Raw genomic sequence first — 24739 nt, 5'->3', positions numbered from 1 at the left:
ACAAAAACATGCATAACATTTTGTCATTTTAAAATTAAATTATAACCATCTAAAATTATCATGGTCCTGGAATACAAGGACTGCATCAGAAATGATGCGACGGTTCAGGTAAAGATAAAATGTGTATTTTTATCTTACCTTGTAGTTCCTATATTTTATAACCTTGGAAGACGTGAAATACTTAGGATGAGTTTGTTTGTACCTTTGGAATTGAAGTTTTGTTTTGATTGTTGATTTTTAAAGAGTATATTATAAAATGACCTGGTGCAGGGATACCATCATGGATGACAAGGAATACCTACCCACAATGCACCAGTAACTATGTCAAACGTTTGTTTGTTTTTCTCGGTCGAAAAGTTTAGGAAGAGAAAAAGATTTCCACCTTTTGGCCCAGCACATTCAGTTGGCGAATGGTAATGTAGGACAAGAGAGATAATATTAATAACAAAGTAGTGAAATGGGACCGATGACTCACTTGATGCTATCACACACCTGGAGCATCAAAAGGGAGACACAGGAGGAGTCCTTCACATTTGAGCTTTAAAGGCTTGTGCTAGACATAATCATGCTTTGTGAGTCACATCACACACGTCACAGTGATTTAATTAAGACCTTTCTTTTGGGCCCTGCCCCGTATTCATCCTCATCCCTGCTTTTTGATCATTTCTCAGCATTCTCCCCTCCTCTGTTTGTCTGTGTCGCTGATGTAGAAAAGATCACATAGAGAGCAAAGACACAGACACTTGTAAAGAAAATAATAAGAAATGTAATCTATCTGCCTGGTGATATTAATTCTCAACTTTCATTACCAATAAATTTGCTTCACTTTTCAATATTTCAAATGCAACAAAGATGTTCATTCTCTCCTCTCAGCAGGGATGGGTAGAATACTTGAATTTAATTTGACAGACTCGGATATGACAGAGGGTTTTCATCATGACTGAGAGGACAGAAGTACATTTGATTTGAAAGGGTATTAGGTTGAGGCAGTGAGTCCAGTGTTTGATGTTGGGTTCCTGTCACCATGAGGACAGATAAGGGGATTCTGCACATACCTGTTGGCTTTGCTGCCAGCGTATAAATGGCATCCTAGATGCTTGGAGTCACACGGATGGGCTTGCACATTGGTCGTCTCTCAAAATGAGTTAGGTTCAGCAAAGCAGTAAGATGCTATAAGTGTGACTGGTTTTCTCTGTGCAGAACAATTTTAATATTCTAGATGGACAGAGCACCTATGGTGAGTTCCTTTTTTAATGAGTAACCAGTCCAGCTGGTTAAAGTACAACATTTCTTGAAATATTCACTGAGGGGTTTTAATCTCAGGTTTCCGTCTGGCTGCTTGGACTGGCATATGTCCTGCTCTCCCTACCTGAGCATGCTTCAATGGATGCAGTTGCTCAGAACAACTCAGGTAGGATTTTATTTATTATCATTAACTAGTGAAATCTTTTTCTGAGGTGACTTTCAAATTTTGTTTTCCTTTTGTTGGGATTTCAGAAACTGTGTATCCAGGCTCTGTGTTTGTGAAGGAGGCTCTTCAGAGGGCGGTCAAGCTGACTGATGCTGCTTATGCGCGCACAAGTGAAAGGTACAAGTAACTTGTGTACTACGGTATATTTTGGATTTATAGTCTTCTTCTTTGCATCATTGTATTGAAAACGTTATAAATGTTTTTAATGTTTCCAGGGTGAAGAAGTCTCTGTCTGAAGGAGCTTTAAGACCCAATGACCTGCTGGCTCAGTTTAAACAGACTGAAGCCAGAACCAGGACACAGATCTGGGCTGCCGAACTGCTGGACAACACAGTTGAGCTGATCAGAGAGATGGTCTACACCCACACTATGATGATACCAAGCCCTCATGGTACTGAACAACTCTACATGTAACACAAAGATATGTTCCTGCATTAAGGAACTCTTGTAGTATATATTTTTCAAAATGCATGTATAGTCTATTTAGGACAACAGATTAATGATCAGCTGTGTACTGACTCTAAATATTTATTCTCATTATAAACTGAATCATAGTTTGTAGCTTTTAGCTTGTAGCTTTTTTGTATTTAAAACGTAAGCTCAATCATAAACAGCTGTATAAAACTTTATGTTTTAAAGAGCTTCTGAGTGAAGGAGATGTGGAGAACCTGCTGCAGGCGACAGGCTGCTCCACTGAGCTTCAAAGACCCAGCTGTGACACTGACTGTCTATCAGATCGCTACAGATCCATCACAGGAGAGTGCAACAATAGGCAAGTGCTTAACACATCCAACAGTCTGGATTGATACTAGTGTTTACTGTTGGTTTATATGACAATAAAAAATAAATAAAATTCCTGAGAATCTGACCTGGATTTATCAAATTTAAGATGGCATTTTTAGGAAACTGACCAGAACATTTTATAGAATTTTCATGGGAAACTTTGGAATCTTTTTCCTGAATTTTGGGAACAATTCCCAGGGATTATGAGAAAATTCCGTCAAAAATGTGTGTCTGAAATTTTTTGAAAACCTATAGGAATTGGCTGTATAGACTGTAGTCTATCTAAATGAAGGGAAAAAGCCAAAATGTTTCTCTTTTTAAATTTTTGGGGGACATTTTCAGGAATTTTCTCAAAAACGTTACCTGGAATGTAATGCTGTATTAACATGTATCGTACATGTGTACAATCATTTCACAACTTAGTTGTATAGGTTAAGGTTCCCTTTTTCAACTGACTTGAAATTCTTAAAAACACACATGGCACATACTTCTTCCAGATTTGTTTATATTTTGAAATGCACTTTTTTCTTGTGTCTGTTATGGTGTGTAGACGGCATCCCAGGTGGGGGGCTGCAAACATCCCTTACGCCCGCTGGCTGCCTCCAGAGTACGAGGATGAGTGGGGAATGCCCAGAGGCTGGGATCCAAAACACACCTACCATAACGCCACTCTGCCTCCGGTAAGAGTCCTGCAGCTTTAGTCAACCCTCTCCTGTCATGTCAGCTAACTCGGAAAATGTGTCTGTTGTATAGGTGCGGCTGGTGTCTCAGGAGGTGCTGTTCACTCACAATGACAACATCTCTCTGGACTCTACATTGTCCCACTTGCTGGTTGAGTGGGGTCAGTGGATAGACCATGATATAGTGCTGACACCTCAGAGCCCCAGTACTGCTGCTTTCAGGAACGGAGCTGACTGCACACGCACTTGCAGTCGGGACACACCTTGCTTCCCCATACAGGTGAATTTTACTATCAGGTGTTTCTCAGGTTGCTCAGGTTTTGTGCCACCATTCTTTTATCTTTGAGTTTATTTTAAGCGTGGTTTAAAATACAAATCTGTTATCAAATTCTAGAGCCTTATGGTATGATATAAAACATGCACATTTTACCCTAACAAAATCTCAAAGAACATACAAAATACACAATATAACACAGAGTAAGACAAGAGTCAAAAGTTCCACTGTGGCCTGTTTCAGCTAGGCCCTCTGTTATTTACAGCCGAGATCAGTTTCTATAATCATTTTCAATTATCTACAAACAGATACTGCAAAGAGAACCATTGAGAGTCATTATTTTTCCAGATCCCTCTATCAGATCCTCGCTATGGCATCCAGAGCTGTATGCCTTTCTTCCGCTCTGCTCCTAGCTGTGTCTATGGAGTCACATCTCACCGCCAGCGAGAGCAGCTCAACGCCATCACCTCCTTTGTAGATGCAAGCATGGTGTATGGCAGCTCTGCCAGCTTGGCTTCGGCTCTGAGAAACCACTCCTCTCCTCTGGGCACGATGGCCCTTAACTCCCAGCACTTGGACCAGGAGCTCGCCTATATGCCATTCCTGCCTCGCCTGCAGGCTCACCTGGACCCATGTGGCCCTCGAAACGCAACCATTTCCGGGGAGTGGGACAGATCGATGCATCAGAAGAACACCACATCCTGCTTTCATGCTGGTGAGTGAGTGAATGTTTTAAGCTTTCTGCTCTCTGGAGTCTTCACTGGAGTTCTAATGATTGATTAATCACAGGTGATTCAAGAGCCAATGAGCATCTGGGAATGATTGCCCTGCACACGTTGTTTCTGAGAGAGCACAACCGGTTAGTTAAAGAGCTACACCTGCTTAACCCTCACTGGAGTCCTGATACCCTTTATCAGGAAACCCGCAAGATTTTAGGAGCCATTCATCAGGTATTAGTAGCAGCTTCAACTGGACATCTAATCCTATATACCTATGTTTACTCTTCCAGCACTTGAACTTGTTGCCTTTATCGTTCCAGATCCTAACTTGGAACCACTACTTACCGCGGGTCCTCGGTGAGATTGCCATGTCTGATCTGATGCCACCTTATGAGGGTTACAATCCTGAGGTGGATCCCAGCATTGCTAACGCCTTTGCGGCTGCTGCATTTCGATTTGCCCATGTGACAGTGCAGCCTGTTGTGACCAGGCTGGGACCAGGATACACCACTGACTCCCAACATGCCCCGCTGCCTCTGCACCACTCACTGTTTGCTTCTTGGAGGGTTATAAAGGAAGGTAAACAATGACACTTGGTATTATAATTGCTTATGTATTTCTATTTTTTCTATTTCTGCTTGTTTTTCTCTTTTTTGTCAGGTGGTATAGACCCTGTCCTGCGCGGCTTGCTGCTGTCTCCTGCCAAACTGCAGACACCAGGTCAGATGATGGTGGAGGAGCTGACAGAAAGGCTTTTTCAGGCACAAGGCGGGATGCCTCTGGACCTCGGGGCCCTTAACCTTCAGAGAGGCCGCGATCACGGTCTGCCAGGTACCATCCTTCTTCCTCTGATGCATCTGTTGACTTTAATAAACTGTTGTTTAGACCCCTAATTCTAAAGATGCTTAAAATGATAATTTGACACATTACAAGAAATCCAAAGAGCCTGATACATAAAACTTTACAATAGGGTTCATTCTTCTTCCTAATTTCTAAAGTGCTAAACCTACAATATAATATACATGAACACACAAAGAGAGCGAGTGGAGGTACTAGAAATAATAAGAAAACTAAAGAACACTATCAATCTCTGGATTTGTTTGAACCTTTTTGAAGCTTTAGTTGTAATTACGTAAGCATAGTTAAGTAAGAAGGCTTAACCTCCCTATATAAATGTCTTCCTCAGAACTATGAGCACCACATGGTTCAGGGACCTCAGAGCTTCCCTTGTAGCATGTAGATGCAAAGCCCAGAGTCAATTTATAAAAAAAAATCTTAGTTTGTGACACCCTCTGAAGAGCATAGCAGTATAAGAAAAATAAATAAACCCTTTACTTATATGAATAGCTTGGTAAAGACTTTTTGAAAGGCTTTTTTCAAAGAGAACTCTTTGTCTGAATGATTCAGCAAAAAAAAAAAGACAGAAGAAAGATTTGTATTTCCTTATCACAAATAGAGTTAAGCCTTTTCCCAGAAATTATGAAATAGAGGGCAGTGCCAAATGCAGTAAACCCTCTTTTTTTGGCCTAAAAACAAAGGGGAGTAATCCCAGGATTGAACGTCTTAAGGGACCAAGGCGTACACTGTAATCTATCACAGATAATATATTGACTCTCTATAAGAGTATGAAATCCTCGTTCACTTAATTGAATCAGACCATGCCTCCGGCTCAGTTCTGATTGTCCACTGTGATCAGATATCCTGTCTGAGCTTTTTTCTTAAAGCCCTCCTATCAATAACTCAGCTGCTTCACCTTTAATCTCCTGCTACCTGCATTATCTCACCCCACCTCAGGATACTGCTCATGGAGAAAGTTCTGCAACCTCTCTGTTCCAAACACTTCATCTGAACTGGCTGAAATTTTAGGTAACTTCACTTTGGCTCACAAACTCCAGCTCCTGTATGGGACACCACACAATATTGATGTGTGGGTAGGGGCCATCTCTGAGCCCGCTCTACCTGGAGGTCGAGTCGGCCCACTGCTGTCCTGCCTGCTGGCGAGACAATTCAGAGCACTGAGGGACGGGGACAGGTAAAACTAAATACCCTGTGTGACTGTTGGTGTGTAATTATGACTGTGATGAAGCAGGTGAAAAAATGTTGATCTGTCCCACAAGGTTTTGGTGGGAGAGGGAAGGCGTGTTCACCAGCACCCAGAGGAGACACCTCCACACCGTTTCTCTGTCCCGCATCATTTGTGATAACAGCCACATCACTCACGTCCCTGCTGACCCATTCTCACGTACAGAGAAACCAGAGGACATGCTGGCCTGTTCACACCCGCTCATCTCCAAACTCGACATCAGCCCATGGAAAGAACCTGACACAGGTGAGGCGGCTGAAAAGAAGACACCTTAAGTTTGTCGGCTTTGTTCACATCAACCTGCCTGATGTCTTTTTTCCAGATCCCAGCTGTGGGCCCATTCCCAGGATTCAATCTGGCTACTCTCTGCTCTGTGACTCTGCCATTTTGTATCAGTGTCGCGCTGGCTTCAAGCTGTTGGGATCTTCATCTGTCAAGTGTGATCCTAACAGCCAGCAGTGGAACCCAAAACCCCCCATATGTGAAGGTACAAAACTTAATATAGGTCACAGTGACAAGACTAGAATACTTATTGTGGTATTTCTGAAAATGTGTTCTGAATAGTGGATGTGTGCAGAACACTATTTCATGAACTCAGAAGATTTAAAGTTTATTTAAGGACATTTAGCATCAAAATGTTTATAACTTAACCGTTATTGTTTATTCTGTTGCGTTATCGTGTTCGTCCATTATCCCCATTAATTAACACGGTTTAACCCAGAGAAAAACGTTATTAATTCAAGGTAACGCTGCATCTTATTCCATCGATCTCATCAGGTGATACTTAAGAAGCTGTTTTTGTTAACTAGCATAACCTTTTCTATTTTATTCGAACAATAAGTAAAAAATTAACTGTTCACAACTTGAATAAAACTTGGAAAGACGACCTCTTCAGTGAGAACTATTATAGTCACACTGAGACTTTTAATGTCAGTATTAGTTGCTTAACGATAAACTCAGTGATTTCCATGATTCCACACTTCTTCATGCCATTACATTAAACCTTCTTTATTGTTTTAATTAAGAGACTCTTAAATACAGATAACACATACTGTATTTTTAGAGACAAGATAAGGGAGATTTCTTTAATGGTAAAAATAGTCTTGTGACAAAAACCTAGACATTATAAAAACGTGTGAATGTACTGTCATCAATAGGCCTCAGAGTAGCTGCTGAATAAGCATTGTTCCATTTGTCAGCTTTTTATCATTTTAAAAGACAAATGTCAGTTGTGAAGAACCCTTTTTATTTTTTTTTATTGCCGTTGCAGATATTAATGAATGTGAAGAACAAAGTTCTCTTTGCCCACAAAACCTGGAGTGCCTCAACACACCAGGCTCCTTCATCTGCTCAGGTCTGTTCAGATCATTTTTCTATCATCATTTTAGTGATAAATGTCTTCTTTTTGTTACACACGTTTTTTTTTTTATGTCTCCATGCACTTCTTCAGAGCCCTTCTCGCAGTCAGCTGTCTCTGTGGTCACTGCAGTGATCGTAGTGATCGGTGGTGTGGCTGTGCTGCTGTTGATCATGTTCTGTTATCGAAGGTGAGTCACTGAAAAAATAAATATTTTCAAGGTGCACCATCCAGTTCCAGACTGAACTTTTCATACCACTATTATAGAACTGTTAACTAAAACACTGAACTGTTTATTTTTTAAACTATTTCTGTAAACAAAGAATATCTGATAACTAATGTTAAGTACTGATAAACAATATCTTCTTTATCTTGCTTGGTGAAAAGATATGAAACACTTCTGTAAGTTTTAAGGTTTTTTAAGCCATAATGACAATATCTTCTTTTTCAGATATTTCCCAAAGAAAGAAGAGTTCATCAATGCAGCGTGTTGTCAGGGCTAAAGTTAGTTTGGTCTCCTTTTCTTAAAATGTTCTTTTCTTAGTTATATGAATATAACTGTCTTCAGTACATTTTCTTCTTAAAGTGTTGATAACTGGACCTCTTTATAACTGTCTATAGTCCTGGAATATTTTGTTTATACCATGCTGAAGAAAACAATTTGATATTAAATGTATCCATGTGGTTTACTGCTCACTTGTCAGAATGTTTTGTCCCATGACTTCCCAGTATGTCACTTCTTGTTCAGTAAGTCAAACTTGTTTATAAGGTTATCTGTATGATGAGGCCATAAAAATAGAATAACAAGCTTACATAAAAGCTTTCTATCCGGAAACTAAATTCTTACTGGAATGTCAGAACCAAAAACAGATTTTCATACCTTAAAGCCCCTCTGAGCAGGATGTGATCTTAGTGTCCCTCAGTGCCACTGCCCTGATTCCTGCTTACAAACCGGTGAGGTAACAGTTTGTAATGTGGGTTTGGGAGCTTTATTTTGTTAGGGCAACCAGTCACTTCCTAGCAATGATCTGAATTAATCTCTATTCACATGTCCGCATAAGTTTAAAATTAACTTACTCCAAGAGTGTCAGTTTGTAAAGTTCAAGTCTGCACTTAACAATATAGACAACACAGTAAAACCAGCAGGTCCTTTTATCTGCGATCAGATTCTATTCAAGAAGACCAATGAATCACACACAGTACAAAGGTGACAAAGACTACACTGGCTTGCCTTTAATGGAGTGTTTACACCAGAGACACATTCATTCACTCTGGGGTCAGGAACCTCAAGGCCCTAAAGTGAGCTAAAAAGCAGACATTGCACTTCCTGTTGAATAAACTGTATCATCTTTCATCTTCGCCTTCAAGACAAAGCTTGGAGAAAAAAAAAAAAAAGGAAAAAAAAAAGGTCCATTTATAATTAATCCACGCTATAAGGTACAATCAAAATACATTGTATAATTATGGCTATTTACTGCATTCATGCAAAGTCATTTATGGTTTTTATCGTAAATACACTGTTCTGCAGACATGCAAACACAATGGCAACAATTGTGTATTGCGTCACTTGTGTTAAAGCTTGTTCTACTTCTGACTTACTGTACTGAACAGGGAGGTGTTTCTTGTGAGAGGCCACATCGGTTTTAATTTGTGTTTTCATACAAGGCATCGAGAAGATGAAGTGCAACTGTGCATAAATGATGTTAAGGCCATGCTGAGAGAAAGTCAAGTCAAAAAAATAACTATGTAATGCTAGTGACCATTTGTGTAAAATAATAATAAAAAAAAACACATCCACTAATTGTTCGGAGGAAGCCACATGAATAACAGCAATCTTAAAACAGAGCTACTACATTACATAATTCTAAGTATGTAATATTTGAGGTAAGAAACTCTCTGCACTGCTTTAACTTTTCATTGTGCTCGTTTTTTTTTTTCCAACAGACTAATGCCTGGCAAATGATACATAGAATCTATGTTTTGACCCATGACAAGTTGTAGGAACTCTGAAGCAGAAACAATTCTTCTTTCACTGGCAGAGACTCACACAAGGGCTGGACTATAGTCTGTGCTGGTTAAATTCTTCTCTTATTGCATAATAGTGGTACACAACATTGTCTGCTTCCCTTGTTGATTGGCCTCTGCTGCTTTCTACAAGCTCTGCAGTAAAAAATGATCCTCAACCTGCTTGTGACAAGTTAAACACCGACTCACAAGTCTTTTAGTGGAATTATCAGGTCGTCTAACCCTGGTCTGTGGGGTAGAAACCTAACTTTGCCACAGTCATCTCTCTACGGAGACGCATCACCTCCCAGAACATCTGCTCCGCTGCGTAAGGAAATACAACAGATACAATACGTCAGTGGCCTGAATGGAATCCTTGTCTGCAAAAGCGATCAATAAGAAGAATAATTGAGCTTTTTAAATGTGCGTTAACTTACCTTCATGTCTCACCAGACCCTGCTGGATGTAGCGGATATAAGTAAAGAAATTGCAAACAGCCGTGATCTAGAAGGAAGGAATAGGGTTGCATATAGTTACACTTACAAGCAGCCTCTGCAGTTATCTAACGCAGGTTACAAAGAAAAAGTGAGAGTTACCCGTGCTCGAATAGAAGGGGAGATGTAATAGTAGCTCCCCTTGTCTCCAAGTTTAATGCGATGTCGGCACAGGCGCGACATGCCACTCAACGCACATTTTCTACAGACAACAGAGAATATCATCGTGTTATTACAGAGACTATGTTACAATGAGAACTCTGTCTGCTGACTTTGAAAAAAGACTGCATGAGAACACATAACGGTAGTGCACGAGACAAAGTTAGCTGACAGGGAAAAATGTTCAAGGCTTTATTAAAAATTACACCCAAACACATGCAAAAGCTAGTCTGGCTTATAACGTGAAAGAATTAGTAAGAGTTCAAGTCATGCTACGGTTACACATTTTAGTGAAAAAAAGCCCAATAGGTGATTGTTTTCAGAAATGACTTACGTCTCTATTGCAGCCCTAAAGCCACTGGAAGAAAAATATTAAGGTATCAGACAGTGATTAGATATGTGATGGATGATTTAACCCCCTCTAAGGTTTGTGCTAAGACAGTGAAAAACCTCAGCTTCACCATTAATCATCAAGGGAGAATACAAATCCAGATCAGAGTTTAGCAGTGAATGGTGAGAGGAGAACTGGATCAAAGTCTATATATAGATGTGATCACTCACTTAGGGCCTCCACACTCTACAGCTGAGGCTTTGACCATCGGTAACGCAGACATAGCCACAGGCTCGATGGTCAGTAAGTTGTTTTCCACTGCACTCTGCACAAGCTGTGACAGCTGTGGACAACAATAAATAATTCATGCTAAAATGGCTTTAAAGGGTGAAGTATAAACACATAAGAGAGAAGCGTAGTGAGAATGTGACCTCAGATCTTGTGAAGGAGAGGCAGGGTCCAATGTCCTCTCTGTAGATGCGACTCAAGAAGGCAGAGGAACGGTCGAGACTTGGCTTTTCCTTCCACATCAAAAACTCGGCATACAGAATTGAGTCCATCTGCAAACAGAACACAAACTATCACCTGCATGAATGAAGCGAGCAGGCGTCACCTCTCAATGTATGAATCAAAGAAAAAAAACATCTGCAGTTGTAAAAAGAAATACTTTTGGTCTAAAGCCATGATAGCAGATCTGTGAGGACAAACTAGCCTGTGCTAAATGCTGAATGATATAATCCTCTGTCTATATTGCATGAAAGTAGGCTATTCTATATGACCATACATGAATGACGCACTAATTAAACATATGCTCCTAAAGTCATGATGAAGCTATTATATTATTCATTTACAATTTGGTTAAGTTACTTCAGAAGTTTCTTTAACCTACTCTTGTTTTAAAAACAATCAGAGAGACTGAGTTGCTTTTTCTGCCAGGATCTAAATACAACCATAATCTCTCCTCTCCTCCCACAGCTTGGAGGACTGGAACAATGAGTGTGGGATAAGGGAAGTGTCAGAAAGCAAGTGAGAAAGAGAGAGCAGCAAAGTAAGGCTGAATTGAGCAGAGCAGCGGGAGAGCTGTGATGATGTGGCCATCTGTTAGTTGGTTTTGATTCAAAATGTCCTGCAGGACTGCCTATGTCCCGGTGCTTTGAGCTGGCCCTCTAGCAGGAAAACTTACCAACTGTCCCATGAAAGCTCAGAACTTACAAAGAAAAAGATCAATCTGCCAGCAGCTCATTCCTGTCAGGTCTGGAGGAAGGGATGCAGTTACCTGTCTGCCGTCGTCAGTGGCTAGCCCCTCTCCCTGCTGCTGCCAGTAAGGGTCAAAGCTCACATTGACAGACTGGCCAGGAACCAGGCAGAGAATCAGAGAGAGAAGAGCAGGAACAGCAGGCTGGGAGAGTCAGAGAAACCAGAGACAGGGAGGAAGAACAAGTCAGGGAAAGGTTAGTACTGAGAAAAAAAGCAAAGACAAAGAGAACCTGGATTAAGTCAAGAAGTAGCAGAGAATGAAAACAGGAACAAAGTCTAGAAACAGGAGTAGCACAAGTCCAAAGTGTGAGAAATAGAGTCAAAAGAGCTGTATTAATAAACTTCATCCAAGTAACCTCTCGGTCCTCTTTGGTCGCGTGCTGAATGGAAACTGAGGAAGGCTCTGATTTTCCAGGTGAAGGTGGAAATGCTCCACTCGCACTCTTGTTACGGATGTGACCGCCAACATGTCGGTGGGCTCCCCTGGTTCCCGGAGACTGCAGCTGTGGATGCAATTGGCGGTTTGGTGAAGAAGGTGTTGATGTCAAGACGAGAGTCTTAAGCGCCGTCACCTCTGCTTGTAGAACATCAATCTGGGAGGAACACACAGAATAAGTACAAATGAAATACTGAGAAAGTGATGAAAGGAACTTTGATTGTGAAATTCATGAGTCTAAAATGTCCTACATAGAATAGTGCAGCAGTCTACTTGAAGGCAAATCAGAGAGCAATTAAAAGACAATAACAATGCTTTGATTTCAATGGAACAAAAAAAAATCTCATAATGTCTTAATACAGGAAGAAGCTCACACATACCTTTCCCTGAGCCTCCTTTAACTGCTTCTCTGCTGCTGCTTGTTTGACATTAGCTTCATTCACCATCTTGTGAGCTTCCTGATGTGATTAAGATGGAAACATCAACACATTAAACAATCAAAGCTGAAATATGTGTTTACAAAATGTTACTTCAAGAAAAAAAGGTTTAAGTTTCAACAAATGTATTTTGAAGTATATGTAGTCCAAGTGTATTTGAACACATTTATATGCATAATTCAAACAACAAATCAACAAGTTTGTTATAAAATGCAAACAATTATTGGCTACATATTCTCCAAATAGAGTCTTATGTGTCATTTTCAACTTTCCTTTAATTGAGTGTTTAAGGTATGTCAACATTACAGACCATACTTAGAGCGCTACGATGACTGCTCACCTCAAACAGACTGGCTGTCAGCTCCTCCAGCTCCAGCTCCAGCTGATTTCTGACCTGAGAAAGACGCTCACACTCTCTGTCCTTTAGTTTCAGTTCCTGAAATGTGTAAACCATGTCACAATCAAATGAACAAGGAAGGACAATTTGCAATGTCAACTCTTTTTTAAAGTCAAACAATTCATTGTCAGCATAAAGTAGGCTTCAACACCTTCTTTGCAGCGTCCAGCTGTTCCCTGAGGATCTCTGAGCCCTTTTCTCGGATTTCTTTCTCTTTGATCTCCAGAGAGGAGCTACGAAGCCGGGACAGATTGCCATGATCTCTGCCGGAGGTGGGCCGGGCCTGACCTCCGACCTCCACCCTGGAGTCTGGCTCTGGATCCAGATCTACCAACCTTCACACAAGCAGAAATAAAGACAATTTAGGATATAGGATTGATATAGTGTGCAAGTCTTGTACATTAATGTGTGTATGGTTTAGTCTACAGATGTAAGTATGCTTTTAGAGAAAGTTAGGTGCAATTCCTAAATGGGAACAACTACATTTGCCTCTCTTACAAATAATGCCATTTTAATTTGATAGTGTTGTAATCCCTGTTAGCCCAGATGATTCATTGTAGGGCACAAGTTTTAGCAAGCTAACTAAACTCTGAAGAAGTGTTGAGTGTGAATGCCACAGTCTGAAATCAGCCCACTGATTGTTTCTATTCACTAGTGCATGGCCAGGATTAGGATGTAAAATAGTTTAAATATGACATATTTATATAAAGATCATTTAAGTTTCCCACTTACTTATCAAATAATATAACACAGAAATCAAAACAGCATCCTCTTTCCTCCTAGTTCTAATGAAACATTTTCCCCTCTGCATTATTTGTGACAGCCTTTGGACCCTCTGCAACTTTATAAACAACATTCACTATTTAATGATGTGGTGTTGTCACACATCGTTAATTATTTGCTACATAAACTGGATGCACAAACTGCCAATGATAGCTAGGTGTTGTTGGCTTAGAGTTATAACTTTTTAATACCAGTATACCCCCTAACCCTATACGCGCGCGCGCGCGTGCACGCACACACACACACACACACACACACACACACACACACACACACACACACACACACACACACACACACACACACACACACACACACACACACACACACACACACACACACACAGTATCCGCCCTTACCCAGTCAGTGTCCAGGACAGCAGCTTGTTGGCTTCAACTTCTCCCCTTCAATGTCCTTCAGGTGTTTCTTTAAAAATAATTCAGTTTTCAACTAACTGTGCTGAGGTAAGCTCGTTTCTGTTAACTTCTCTCAGCCGGTTTAAATCACGGCGGAGGAATGCGGACGCTGACGTAGACAACAACAGCAGCAGGAGCAGCAGCTGTAGCTGCAGCAAAGGTTGTGATAGTGACAGAACACGAGACTACAACGACCTTTTTTTTTTTTTTACACCTTTAAGGCAATGTCTGTCTCTTTTAATCTCCTCATGTCCGTCTGTTTTATCCCTGCGAGCAAAACGAGCGTGTCTGTTCTCATTCTTCTCTCAGGCTTCACACCGGTCACATGACAGAGAAGCATCCACTCCCACCCAACGCCCTGACCGAGCCAACTCAGCCAGCACAGCGCCACATTCAAAACAATCGAGGGACAAACTGACAGTCCACTTAGTTACACTAACTGTGTCCTACATTTTGATTCCCTGATGTTGTCACCATACTGTTTACTATTATCTACGATGTTGTGTGAGCCATGCTCTGTAAACCAATACGTAACCTTATTAAAACCCTAAACACTATTCTCTTGAAGCTTTATGTCAGGAATGTTTAGCGTGTAATAAAACAAACTAAAAATGAATAACGATGCCTCAATAGGAGCCAAAAAGCAAACAGAACTATTTGTAACAAGACGTACAATTTCAATACAGTTAGGCCTATTTAATGTCCCTTGTCACCCCTCATGATAAACAACAACCTCAAAGTTGCATGCAAGATATTTAATTAAAAAAAACATGAACATTGTATTACACTAAAGAGTTATAAGCAGCGAGATAAAAGCCTAAACCTTGCCACAGAGGGCGACAAAAGCGACAAAACCTTAAAGTTGCTTTAACTAAATTGTCACCTACAGATTAAACTTTAAGATCTGATTCCATCAGTCACATTAAGAAGTTAGATTTGCGCTACTAAGCAGAAGATCTCTCTCGTACTCTTTATAGTTAGGCTATCATTTAAAGGGATACTTCACCCATTTACATGAAGCTGTGTATCATTAGAAACATGGTAGTAGTCCTGAATGGTCGTGAATCCAGCCTTCATTTTGCCCTGAGATGAGAAAAATGTGTTTTTCTTTGCTTGAAAGTTTTCTTCATGTGATGCAAAAAGAGTCATATTGCATCACATGAAGAAAACTTCCAGGCAAAGAAAAACTTTTTTTTTTTCCGTCTCAGGGCAAAATGAGGGTTGGATTCACGACCATTCAACACTACTACCATGTTTCTAATGATACAAAGCTTAATGCAAATGGGTGAAGTATCCCTTTAAATTATTTCATCAAGAGATGTCCTGAAAGTCATGTGACAAAGCATTTTCACCACATTCTTTCACACATTGTTTTTAACTTTCATAGCTGTGTGAAGAAGAATTTAGCTTTCAGAGCCAAGCCCTTCAACCACCAACCACTGAGCCACAGCCATGCACCTGTTTTTAACTATTCAACATTTTACAGCTTTTCATTTTCTTGGATGCTTAAAAAGACAATGGATAGTACACATCAAGGGGGAAATGAGGACATGTTTCAAGGCAATGCAAAAAATGTAAAGCTCCTGCACGCCTCCAGTGGACAAAGCAGTACCTCTTATTCATTGTTCATGTTTTATGATAAGCTAAAAACTCTGACGGTAGCTTAATTATGATCAGATATGTTTTTTCAACTTGAAATATCCCTTGTGTTTTTCTCGACTTTGTCTGTTTATTGTCCCTTCAGTTACCGATCAATCAGGCCACAGAAATGATAACTCAAAACACTGAAATATAACTTAACGTGCACTGGTGTTTGTCTGTTTCACCACTTTAACATGTCTCTTAAAACTAAAGTCAAACTGTACATAATGTCCAAAAGAACCCCATCAAAAGAACCCCATCTAAACCCCATCTCAATTTTTGTTGTTAAATACTTTTGCAAAAAGGACCTACATCTTTCTACTCTTGCGTTTTACAGTGTGGTGGAATAAAACAGAGGATTATGTACCTGACCTACACATTATTAAGTATCAGCAAAATAACATGGCACTACACCCTGGAAACAGCTCCAGAACAACCCTTTAACAAATAAAATCCCCACCATGTATCCCCAAATAGGTCGGAACAAGCTCATGTTTCATGCCTCAAGTGTTTCACGTTTTGACACTCACCGTCCAACTACACAGCCTTCTCCCTCTATTTCCCTCTTGGGCTTTTGTCTGGAAGCTGACCGCCCCAGGACCTCAGGTGTACCATAAAAGACTGTGGAGGAATAAACCGCGATTCCAGATCTCCCCGCTCTCAGGACTTCATATCCTGGACTGACTTTTGTTAAAGACGGAGGAGAAGAGGAAATCTGGACAGTGTGAATTCCCTCAAAAGCATCCATGTCTCTGATATGGTCATCAGAAAATACTCAACAGATGTTAAGCCATTTGGTTCAAAAGAGTTGACATTGCTTTTAGTGTCTCACAATGATCCTGACACCCTATGGAAGAAAAAAGAAGAAGTTACACTGCTGCTTAAAATCACATGAAAGTTTCCCCAAACAGAAGTCAGACTCGAAGTCTTCTAGAAGTTAGAGGACCTCCACAATGTTTAAACTATAACTTACACTTGAATGCTACATATCTGCAGGAGGTCACATTATTATCTTTGTTGACTCTCAAACTAAAGTAGTGTCTCTTTTTTTTTAATCATAGGTCACACACACATTTGTGAATGTTGGGTAGAACAAAAGCAGGAAACACTACAGAGAATATACTCACCAAAGTATTCAAAACCAATCCTCAGCTGTTTCCAGGGCTTCAAATGAGTTAAGACTGCTGAAACAATGCTTTGTCAATGTAAAACAAGCTGTCAGCACTTCGCCCTGCTGTTGGTCTCCTGGTTAGCAGGAAGGGTTAATCACTAACACCTTCTGGTCAGTAAGAGCAGAGCTCCACACATTTTTTCCAACAGAGGGGGGTCACACAGTCTCACCTGATCAAGAGGTATCCCTGACTCAATAATCCATGCTCCTCCAAAGGGGAAATAACTGTTTTGCCTTCTTAAAGTCAACAGAAAAATGAGAATATATTGAGAGGGTGGGAGTTTTTCTCAAAGGTAAAAATGTGAGACTAAATTATAAAGAATATTGTCCGTCAAGTTGCTCAAATTGGTTATATAAGAGTTATACTTCCAAAATCCAAGACTTAGCACTGGACAGCCTATTTTTGTGCAGTGTTGGTGCACTGCTGTCCTCAGATTTGTTCAGATTAACAGGACCTGCGCTCACAATGCAGCTTTGTTGCAGAAAACAGATTAACACATCAAGTGACCGGAGGTGTAGGACTCCCATTTCTCTCTCTCTCTCTCTCTCTCTCTCTCTTTTTTTTTTTCTGCTTTCCTTTTTATCCCCATTCTCCACACATTTCCAGCCACAGCGACTGAGACACCACGATTTTCTTAGTATGCGGTAAGCAACCACGACCTCAGAGTGGTCTAAACTGAACTTTTTGGAGCCTAACGTATTGCTTTTGGTGGTCGCAGCCCCTGCAAATATCTCCTCAGGTCAGTTGCTGGTATTTTAAATGTAAATTGACAGAAATTGATATTTTTGTGACAAGGAGACAATTGTTAAGTTGTATATGGGATTGTGAATCAAATGTTTGTATCCAATCAAGCATAAGGATCTGAGAGAACATAACATCTAACTATGTTTTGTTTTGTTTTCTTATTGTAGAAATTTGACCACATTGGCTATATGAGATCCAAGTTGGTCGATGATGTTGCGTTAAGAGGAATCACAGAGAAAAACGCCTCACTGCTTAACTTCATGTCACGCCACAGTCACCGAACAAGGTGGACAGCAGGCAGAAATGACAATAACATACTCTCGCAGGGTTGCTGATGCAGGTCTGGGAACCTTCTTCCATCTGCTTCTGCGGTGGAAGGGTAGCATCTATAAACTTCTCTACAGAGAGCTCGTCATCTTCACTCTTCTGTACTATTTCTTCAGTATTGTTTATAGGTACAGTCATCATGAACTACATCAGTATTTTTTTTATCTCCTCCAGTATGCAGATATTGTGAAGTAGCCACAATTTTCTTCAGGCTGAAGTATATTTGGATATATTCAATTTTATGCACTATAAGGGCAAGAAAAGAAACTGTTAAGAACATCTCAACTGCTTTAAGTCACTGGCAAAAGGGGGAGAAAAAATATTTTATTATTTAAAATATTTTTATATTTAAACTAAAACAATAAAAAAAGAAAACTTGTAATTGCTCTGCTTTTGACAAACAGCCATTGATCTTCCCCCAAAAAATAAACATTTGCAGAAGAAGAATCAGAGAAATTTTTTTTTGTTTCAACAAATACCAATATAACAATTGGTGTCTTTGTCCAGTTTTTTGTCTTAATTTAAGTGTTTTCTTCACCAGGTTTGTCTTACATGATGTCCAGAGGAGGCTGTTTGAGAAGCTGTCTTTATACTGTGACCGTTATGCAGAGCTCATCCCCGTGTCCTTTGTGCTGGGTGAGTGAGTGTTCTCAACTTCAATGTAAATCTGAATAATAACTGAAATTATAATTATTATTATTATTATTAATTTACTTTCATGTCTTCACCTTCATTTAAGACAATCTCCCCTGGAATCAAGCAGCTATTTACTTGTTTATTTGTTTAACAGGTTTCTATGTAACGTTGGTTGTGTCTCGTTGGTGGGGCCAGTTTGAGAATGTCCCCTGGCCAGATCGGTTGGCAGCATTAGTAGGTGGTCATGTTCAAGGAGCTGATGAACCCTCCAGACTGACCCGACGAACTCTGATGCGTTATGCAAACCTCTCGGGTGTGCTTATCTACCGCTCTGTCAGCACTGCCGTCTACAAGAGGTTTCCCACCATGGAGCATCTGGTGCAGGCAGGTAAGCTGTTGTCAATGAAACCATCCAAGGTCACACTTGCTGGTGCTGCCTGTATTGTCACTATGTGTGTTCACTACAAGCACAAGTGAATCCAAAGCTGCTAGCTCTGTTTGCATTGTTTTTAAGTCTTAAGGAAACAGCAAATAATGGTGCTCCTGGACACAACTGTTGTCTCTTTTTGCCTTGTGTCCCTGTCAATCGGCATTTCACAGGTTTGATGACTTCAGAGGAGCTGAAAAGCCTCGAGGACTTACCTTCTCCCCATAACAAGTTCTGGGTTCCCTGCATGTGGTTTGTCAGTCTGGCTCTGAGGGCAAGGACAGAGGGACGCATCAACAATGACGTGGCTCTCACTGCCATTCTCACTGTAGGTTTAAAGTTCTAGAGCCTGAACATTTCTGTCTCTCTATGGCCGTATATAACTATAAAGTATTGTTGTAAATTTGTTTTGTCTGTCCTTTTTTTCTCTATTCAGGAGTTAAATAGTTTACGAGCAAAGTGTATGAAGCTGTACGGTTATGACTGGATCAGCCTGCCTCTTGTCTATACTCAGGTTTTCTCATACACTGTGCTAGAACTATAGAGTTGATGACTTGTTGGTGGGACACAATTTGACTGTTTAATTAAGTCATAAATAAGTTAGTGCAAAAAGAAAAAATGTAAGACTACTAATGAAATAAATGCTTAACAAATATGGTTTTGGCTATAAATGTGATTACGTGTGGTACAACAACAATCATATAGCCTACTTCAATTGATTAACTCAGTTTGATTCAAATTGAAAATGTAAGCTTGGAAAACAAAAGCAAATTGGAAATAAACCCAATAGTAACAATTAACAAGACATTCTTTTCTCAAAAGGTTGTGTTGAGACACCACCAGACTTGACTTGTCTGTCTGTTTGAGTAGGTGGTGACAGTGGCGGTCTACAGCTTTTTCCTGGCTTGTCTGATTGGTCGCCAGTTCTTGGATCCAGCTCAGGGATACCCTGGTCACGATGTGGACTTTTACCTACCTGTTTTCACCCTGTTGCAGTTCTTCTTTTATGTTGGTTGGCTAAAGGTAAGGAAGTTATGCTGATACTTCTGAGTCACAACCAATGGCAAACATTGTTCTAGTGATCTCTCATGGTTTCTGTGTGGATGCTCTGAGCCTGGCTGATTTTGCTGTCTTCAACCACAAAGCTGTGCTTTGTTTTACATATTCGACTTCATTCTCTGGGCCGCAAATTCACTACACTGATTATTACAAACTTTTACTGCTTCAAACACATCTCCTGTTAACAACAAACATGGCTCCACCATCACCCACTAAAAGCTAAAACCACTCTCTGAATGAGGAAATCCCAGTTTGTAGGAAGGCAGAGAGGAAGTGGAATATGACAAAGTGCTTAAAACACTTTTTATGCACCAGCGCACCATATTTTTAACAGCAAATTGCTGATCATGGTCATAGCCCTAGAATCCAAATACATGAGTAAATGCTGTGACTGATCCCGTCTGAACAGCTTGTCTAATCCTCACCAGAGCAATGCGAGCAGTTTCTTATTTACTTCAATCACAAAATTTAATGGATTTCTCACATTTTTATCACTGAAGTAAGGTAGTCTATTTAGACTCATTAAAACTAGGCACCACTGATATTTCACTTATCAGTCCTATCAAGAAGAATTTAAAAGATAAACCTTTCTACAGCTAAATGACTCAAAATGTAAAGTTTTTATTATTACTCCCTCGACCATCAGCACTACCTGCAGTAATAATTATCCCCCAGTGACTCTATTTGGCATTTTCTCAGACCAATATTTTGACACGGTGTCTCAAGTTATGCAGTCTAGCTTTGTTTGACTGACATAGTAAACCAAAATAAGATCATCCCTTTTCCCTGTCGACTTTGAAAAATTCATCCATGCATTTATTTTTTCCAGGCTCGACTAAAAAAAGCCTTTTATTCCAGCAGAGCAACTAGAACAACCAAAGACTGAAATAAATAATAAATACTGCTGATAGGCTTTTAACACAAAGCAAGAGAAGTGACCTCGTTACATAAGTCCTTTCCTCCCATCACTACCTGTGAGTTTTACAATTTATTTTAACATCTTATTGCTTGCTTTTAAAGCATTAAATGGCCAGACCCTACCCTATACCAGTGATCTGCTAACTCACCATGAGCCTTATTGCTGCTGGGTATCCTCCAGTAGGGCCTGGAGATTTAAGACAAGCAAACTCAGTGTCCCTTTTTTCAATGTCTTTTCAAAAACACTTTGTACCTTGTTTTTGTTTTGCAATATAAATAAAGACATTATTTTCTAAATTATCATTATACTGTGCAAGCAAATGTATTCATTTTTCCATTTCTGAGCTCGACCACGTTTCTTCTGTTCATGGTCTTAGGTGGCAGAGCAGCTCATAAATCCTTTCGGTGAAGATGATGATGACTTTGAAACCAACTGGCTTGTTGATCGCAATCTACAGGTTTGTTTTATGTTTCTTGACGCTTAATAAAAATCAAATGAAGACAGAGTTGGTGTTGAGATACTTCTATTGGTTTCTGCTGTCTCTCAGGTGTCCTTGTTGTCTGTGGATGACATGTATGACAGTCTTCCGTTGGTGGAGAGGGATATGTACTGGAATGAATCGGAACCTCAGCCTCCATACACAGCTGCCAGCGCTGAACATCGCAAACCCTCCTTTATGGGTTCAGCTCTGGATATTAGGTTCAGTAATATTTTTATTTTTACTTTTGCAGACAATTATTAAGTGCTTTTGCTAACCATCACACAACCATCTACTTGATCCAAACTAGTGTTCCCAAGGAAGAGATGGAGTTTCAATCTAATCTGGAGCAAATAAAAGAAAATGAGGAAGCCAACTACTCAACTCCACTGCTTGGAGGGTTGGGTCGTCTTCTCGGTGTCCAGTCCCCTAATTTTCCTCGCTCTACAAGGGTCTCTCTGCTGCGCCGCCGCCCAGGAGCTCCGCTCAGCCGCTTCCCATTGTTTCTACACCCAGAGCATTTATCAACTCAGAGTCAAGCCCGCCAGCCTCTGAACCAAGAGCGAGATCCAGACTATGCCTTCTCAACCATTCCCTTGTATGAGAGACCTGGTTTCTACAGCTGCCCACAAACACCTATCCATTGTATTCCCCCTGCAGTGCCTCGCCCACGACCTGCCCGGCGACCTCAGAATGAATGGGACCGCAGCTGCACCTCCCTTGCTCAGCCAATGGTCAACTCACAGATGCTGCCTCCCGACACCCCAAACCACATCCCTCCACCTCCATCGTCTGCATTCCCCTGGTTGAGTGAGGATAGCGGTGTTCCAACTGCCCCAACCTTCTCCTTTCCTGATCCCCCACCTGAACTCTGTCCAATATCTAAACTCAGACCCGGACATGGCCTGCTGTCTCGCCGCCCTCCACCTCCCCGTCTAACACTGGACATCCTCCCTTCAGGTGATAACCAAACTGGACCTCTGAGTGCTCGGGCAACAGGAAGCGGAGGAGAAAGGGTGTTCTCGTTCACTCCTCCGTCTCGCACTGCAGCAAATCCCAGTAATCCCAACAGCAGCTCTAGCAGCATTAATGCAACAAGCACCAACAGCACTGGCACAACAGGAAGTCTCTGTAACAGTACAAGTCACAGTAATTTTAGTAACCATGGGAATTTCAGTGCCAACATAAGGGCAAGCAACGGGGGCACCAACGGCGGGTTGAGCAATAACATGAACACAGTTTCCACTGCAGCATCATCACAACAAGAAACCAATCAGCAACACTCACCCAATGATTCCGGAATCTCATTGGCTGAAGGAGACCTTATAGGTGTTTTGGTGGATGGTGGGGTGAAAAAGGTGACAGGAGGGAGGGAGCAGGACTAAGCAAATAGGGTTTGTTGACTGTTGACTGACTGTTTTCGTATCATATGTGGAATTCAAAATATTTCAGCTAAAAACACGTACTGATCGGTGTTACAATCTGGAATGCATTGCAGTTATGTGTAGACTATGCACAACTGAAAGCATTTGTTGTTAACACAAAGTTAATCTCTACTTACATGTAAACCTTTACAGAACACTTAACCTACTTGTGATTCAAAAAGCACCATATGAGATTTAACAGTCAACTTGTGAAAGAAAATTAGAGATACTTTCCAGTTTCCTCTGATGTTCAGCAGCAAGGAGGTAGAATTTGTATATTGTGTTGAACTTTGTTTCTAATTTCCTCTATAATAAATATTAGTATTATGTGCTTTCATTGGTCTTTTCCTTTTCGTTTCTTTACATTTTATAACTAAATGTAACAGTTTTTAGTTATACAGGCAAATTGCATAAGCAATTCATGCCAAAGTCAGAACAAAAAATATTTCAAAAAGATCTGAAAAAGAAGCAGTCTACACAAAAGATAGATCTGTCAGTCTCCACAGACATCATATAACCTTTACTTATGAGCATGAGTGACAATGATTTTTGAAATATTGTGTTGTTCTCACTCCAACAACACTTGCTAACAACTTATCTTCAACATCTGAACGACTGAGATTTACTAACTTGAAAAAATTAAACAGCCAACTCTTTTTATAAAGTAGCAGTTTGAATATACCCTTTTAATATCATTGACACAATTTTTCTCTGGAATATTGTATCTCATAATTATTAGATATTAATTACAAAATCATACTTAAGGGTTGTACGTGGGTAAACTCCTGGTATGAAAAGGGATGTAATGTTGATTTGTTATCGTCATTTCATAGTGTGTTTATCTGCCAACGTTGGATAAATATGTTCAAAATACAGATATCAGTTATTAAAAGCAAAATAAATAAATTACAAGTTCTCATAATAATACATTAGAGTAGCAATACTTATTACTTTTTAATGTCATTGCACAAGGTTTCAATAACTCATTGACATAGAGAAGCAATCACTTTCACTTAGTTTAAATACATTTTTTTTTTTTTTTTTTACAAGAATCAGAAATGTAACAAAGTAAAGTCTGCAGTCACTGTTTAAAGAGCTATCTGATGTGTGTGAATGTGTGCAGTTGACAAACACAAAGTAAACTGGTTTCTGTATTATAGGGAGTACATGTCATGGACAAGGGTAGGGCCACACCCGTTGTTATCAGCGGGCCAAAGGGGGCCGGGCCTGCCCTCATAAATGCTTGTGCCCCCCAACTTGAGGCACAGATCTTTTTTTTTTTTAACTTATTATATCATAGATGCAAATTATATTGCATTGATGTTGCATTCTTTATTAGTAAACCAAAAATATAAAGAAACAATGGTGTGATTGTGATTGATGGGAATTTACACTGCAACAGCCTATCACGGACTGACTAAAAAGAAAGTTAAGCTACGCATATTTTGTCTATGGTGGAGCCGACCTGTTTTGTGGATGTTTGAATTTTAAGAACAATGCTAGATATTAGCGACGACATATTACCAGGAAAACGTTGATAGACTGCCAACATTGGTTGCTCTAAAAGCTACTGCAGTTTTCCACCTTCATGTGAAACGTCATGTCCCTGCCTTACTTCAGCGGTTAAAGTGACAAATACCTACCTTGTACTTTTATTTGAATTACACTATTAGGTTACCCAGAGGTAAGTCCTGGTTAAACACGATTCTTAACTTTAGAAAAACTTTACTAACCATTTTAACCACCTAGTGTATGTTTTTTTTTTTTTTATCAGCATCGCATGTATATTTAGTTCAACCAATGGAGGCATTATTGCTGTCATGTCAGAAAG

The 24739-nt window shown here is 40.1% G+C and overlaps 3 protein-coding genes across 5 annotated transcripts; 2 read left to right on the top strand and 1 right to left on the bottom strand.

The window, feature by feature from the left end:
- The first annotated feature begins 1155 nt into the window (after positions 1-1155).
- Positions 1156-8056, top strand: epx (eosinophil peroxidase). The gene is made up of 17 exons (XM_079345724.1): positions 1156-1237; positions 1324-1411; positions 1498-1588; positions 1687-1862; positions 2111-2243; positions 2805-2934; positions 3008-3214; positions 3557-3923; positions 3998-4158; positions 4248-4506; positions 4588-4758; positions 5722-5959; positions 6045-6256; positions 6333-6497; positions 7281-7364; positions 7461-7557; positions 7819-8056. Exons 1-17 carry the CDS (start codon positions 1220-1222, stop codon positions 7868-7870), a joined length of 2649 nt encoding a protein of 882 aa, XP_079201850.1. The 5' UTR covers positions 1156-1219; the 3' UTR covers positions 7871-8056.
- A 529-nt stretch (positions 8057-8585) lies between these two features.
- On the bottom strand, positions 8586-13046 carry rab3il1 (RAB3A interacting protein (rabin3)-like 1). Of its 3 annotated transcripts, XM_079345384.1 has the most exons (11): positions 13034-13046; positions 12826-12921; positions 12429-12506; positions 11969-12205; positions 11632-11754; positions 10787-10915; positions 10586-10698; positions 10359-10382; positions 9968-10067; positions 9809-9875; positions 8586-9695 (listed from the first exon to the last, which is right to left on the bottom strand). In XM_079345384.1, exons 3-11 carry the CDS (start codon positions 12492-12494, stop codon positions 9610-9612), a joined length of 945 nt encoding a protein of 314 aa, XP_079201510.1. In that variant the 5' UTR covers positions 12495-12506; positions 12826-12921; positions 13034-13046; the 3' UTR covers positions 8586-9609. The 3 variants fall into 3 exon arrangements, with proteins under 3 accessions (XP_079201510.1, XP_079201511.1, XP_079201512.1); XM_079345385.1 differs by lacking the exon at positions 10359-10382; XM_079345386.1 differs by lacking the exon at positions 11632-11754.
- A 4450-nt stretch (positions 13047-17496) lies between these two features.
- On the top strand, positions 17497-23240 carry best1 (bestrophin 1). The gene is made up of 10 exons (XM_079345161.1): positions 17497-17633; positions 17806-18093; positions 18507-18601; positions 18756-18989; positions 19202-19356; positions 19465-19542; positions 19899-20051; positions 21383-21463; positions 21554-21705; positions 21795-23240. The coding sequence occupies exons 2-10, from the start codon at positions 17942-17944 to the stop codon at positions 22867-22869; spliced, it is 2175 nt and encodes a 724-aa protein (XP_079201287.1). The 5' UTR covers positions 17497-17633; positions 17806-17941; the 3' UTR covers positions 22870-23240.
- Positions 23241-24739: the final 1499 nt, after the last annotated feature.

Source organism: Symphodus melops (genome assembly GCF_947650265.1).
Source record: "Symphodus melops genome assembly, chromosome: 6".
NCBI classification, from domain to species: domain Eukaryota; kingdom Metazoa; phylum Chordata; class Actinopteri; order Labriformes; family Labridae; genus Symphodus; species Symphodus melops.
This window is presented reverse-complemented; position numbering and strand designations above follow the sequence as displayed.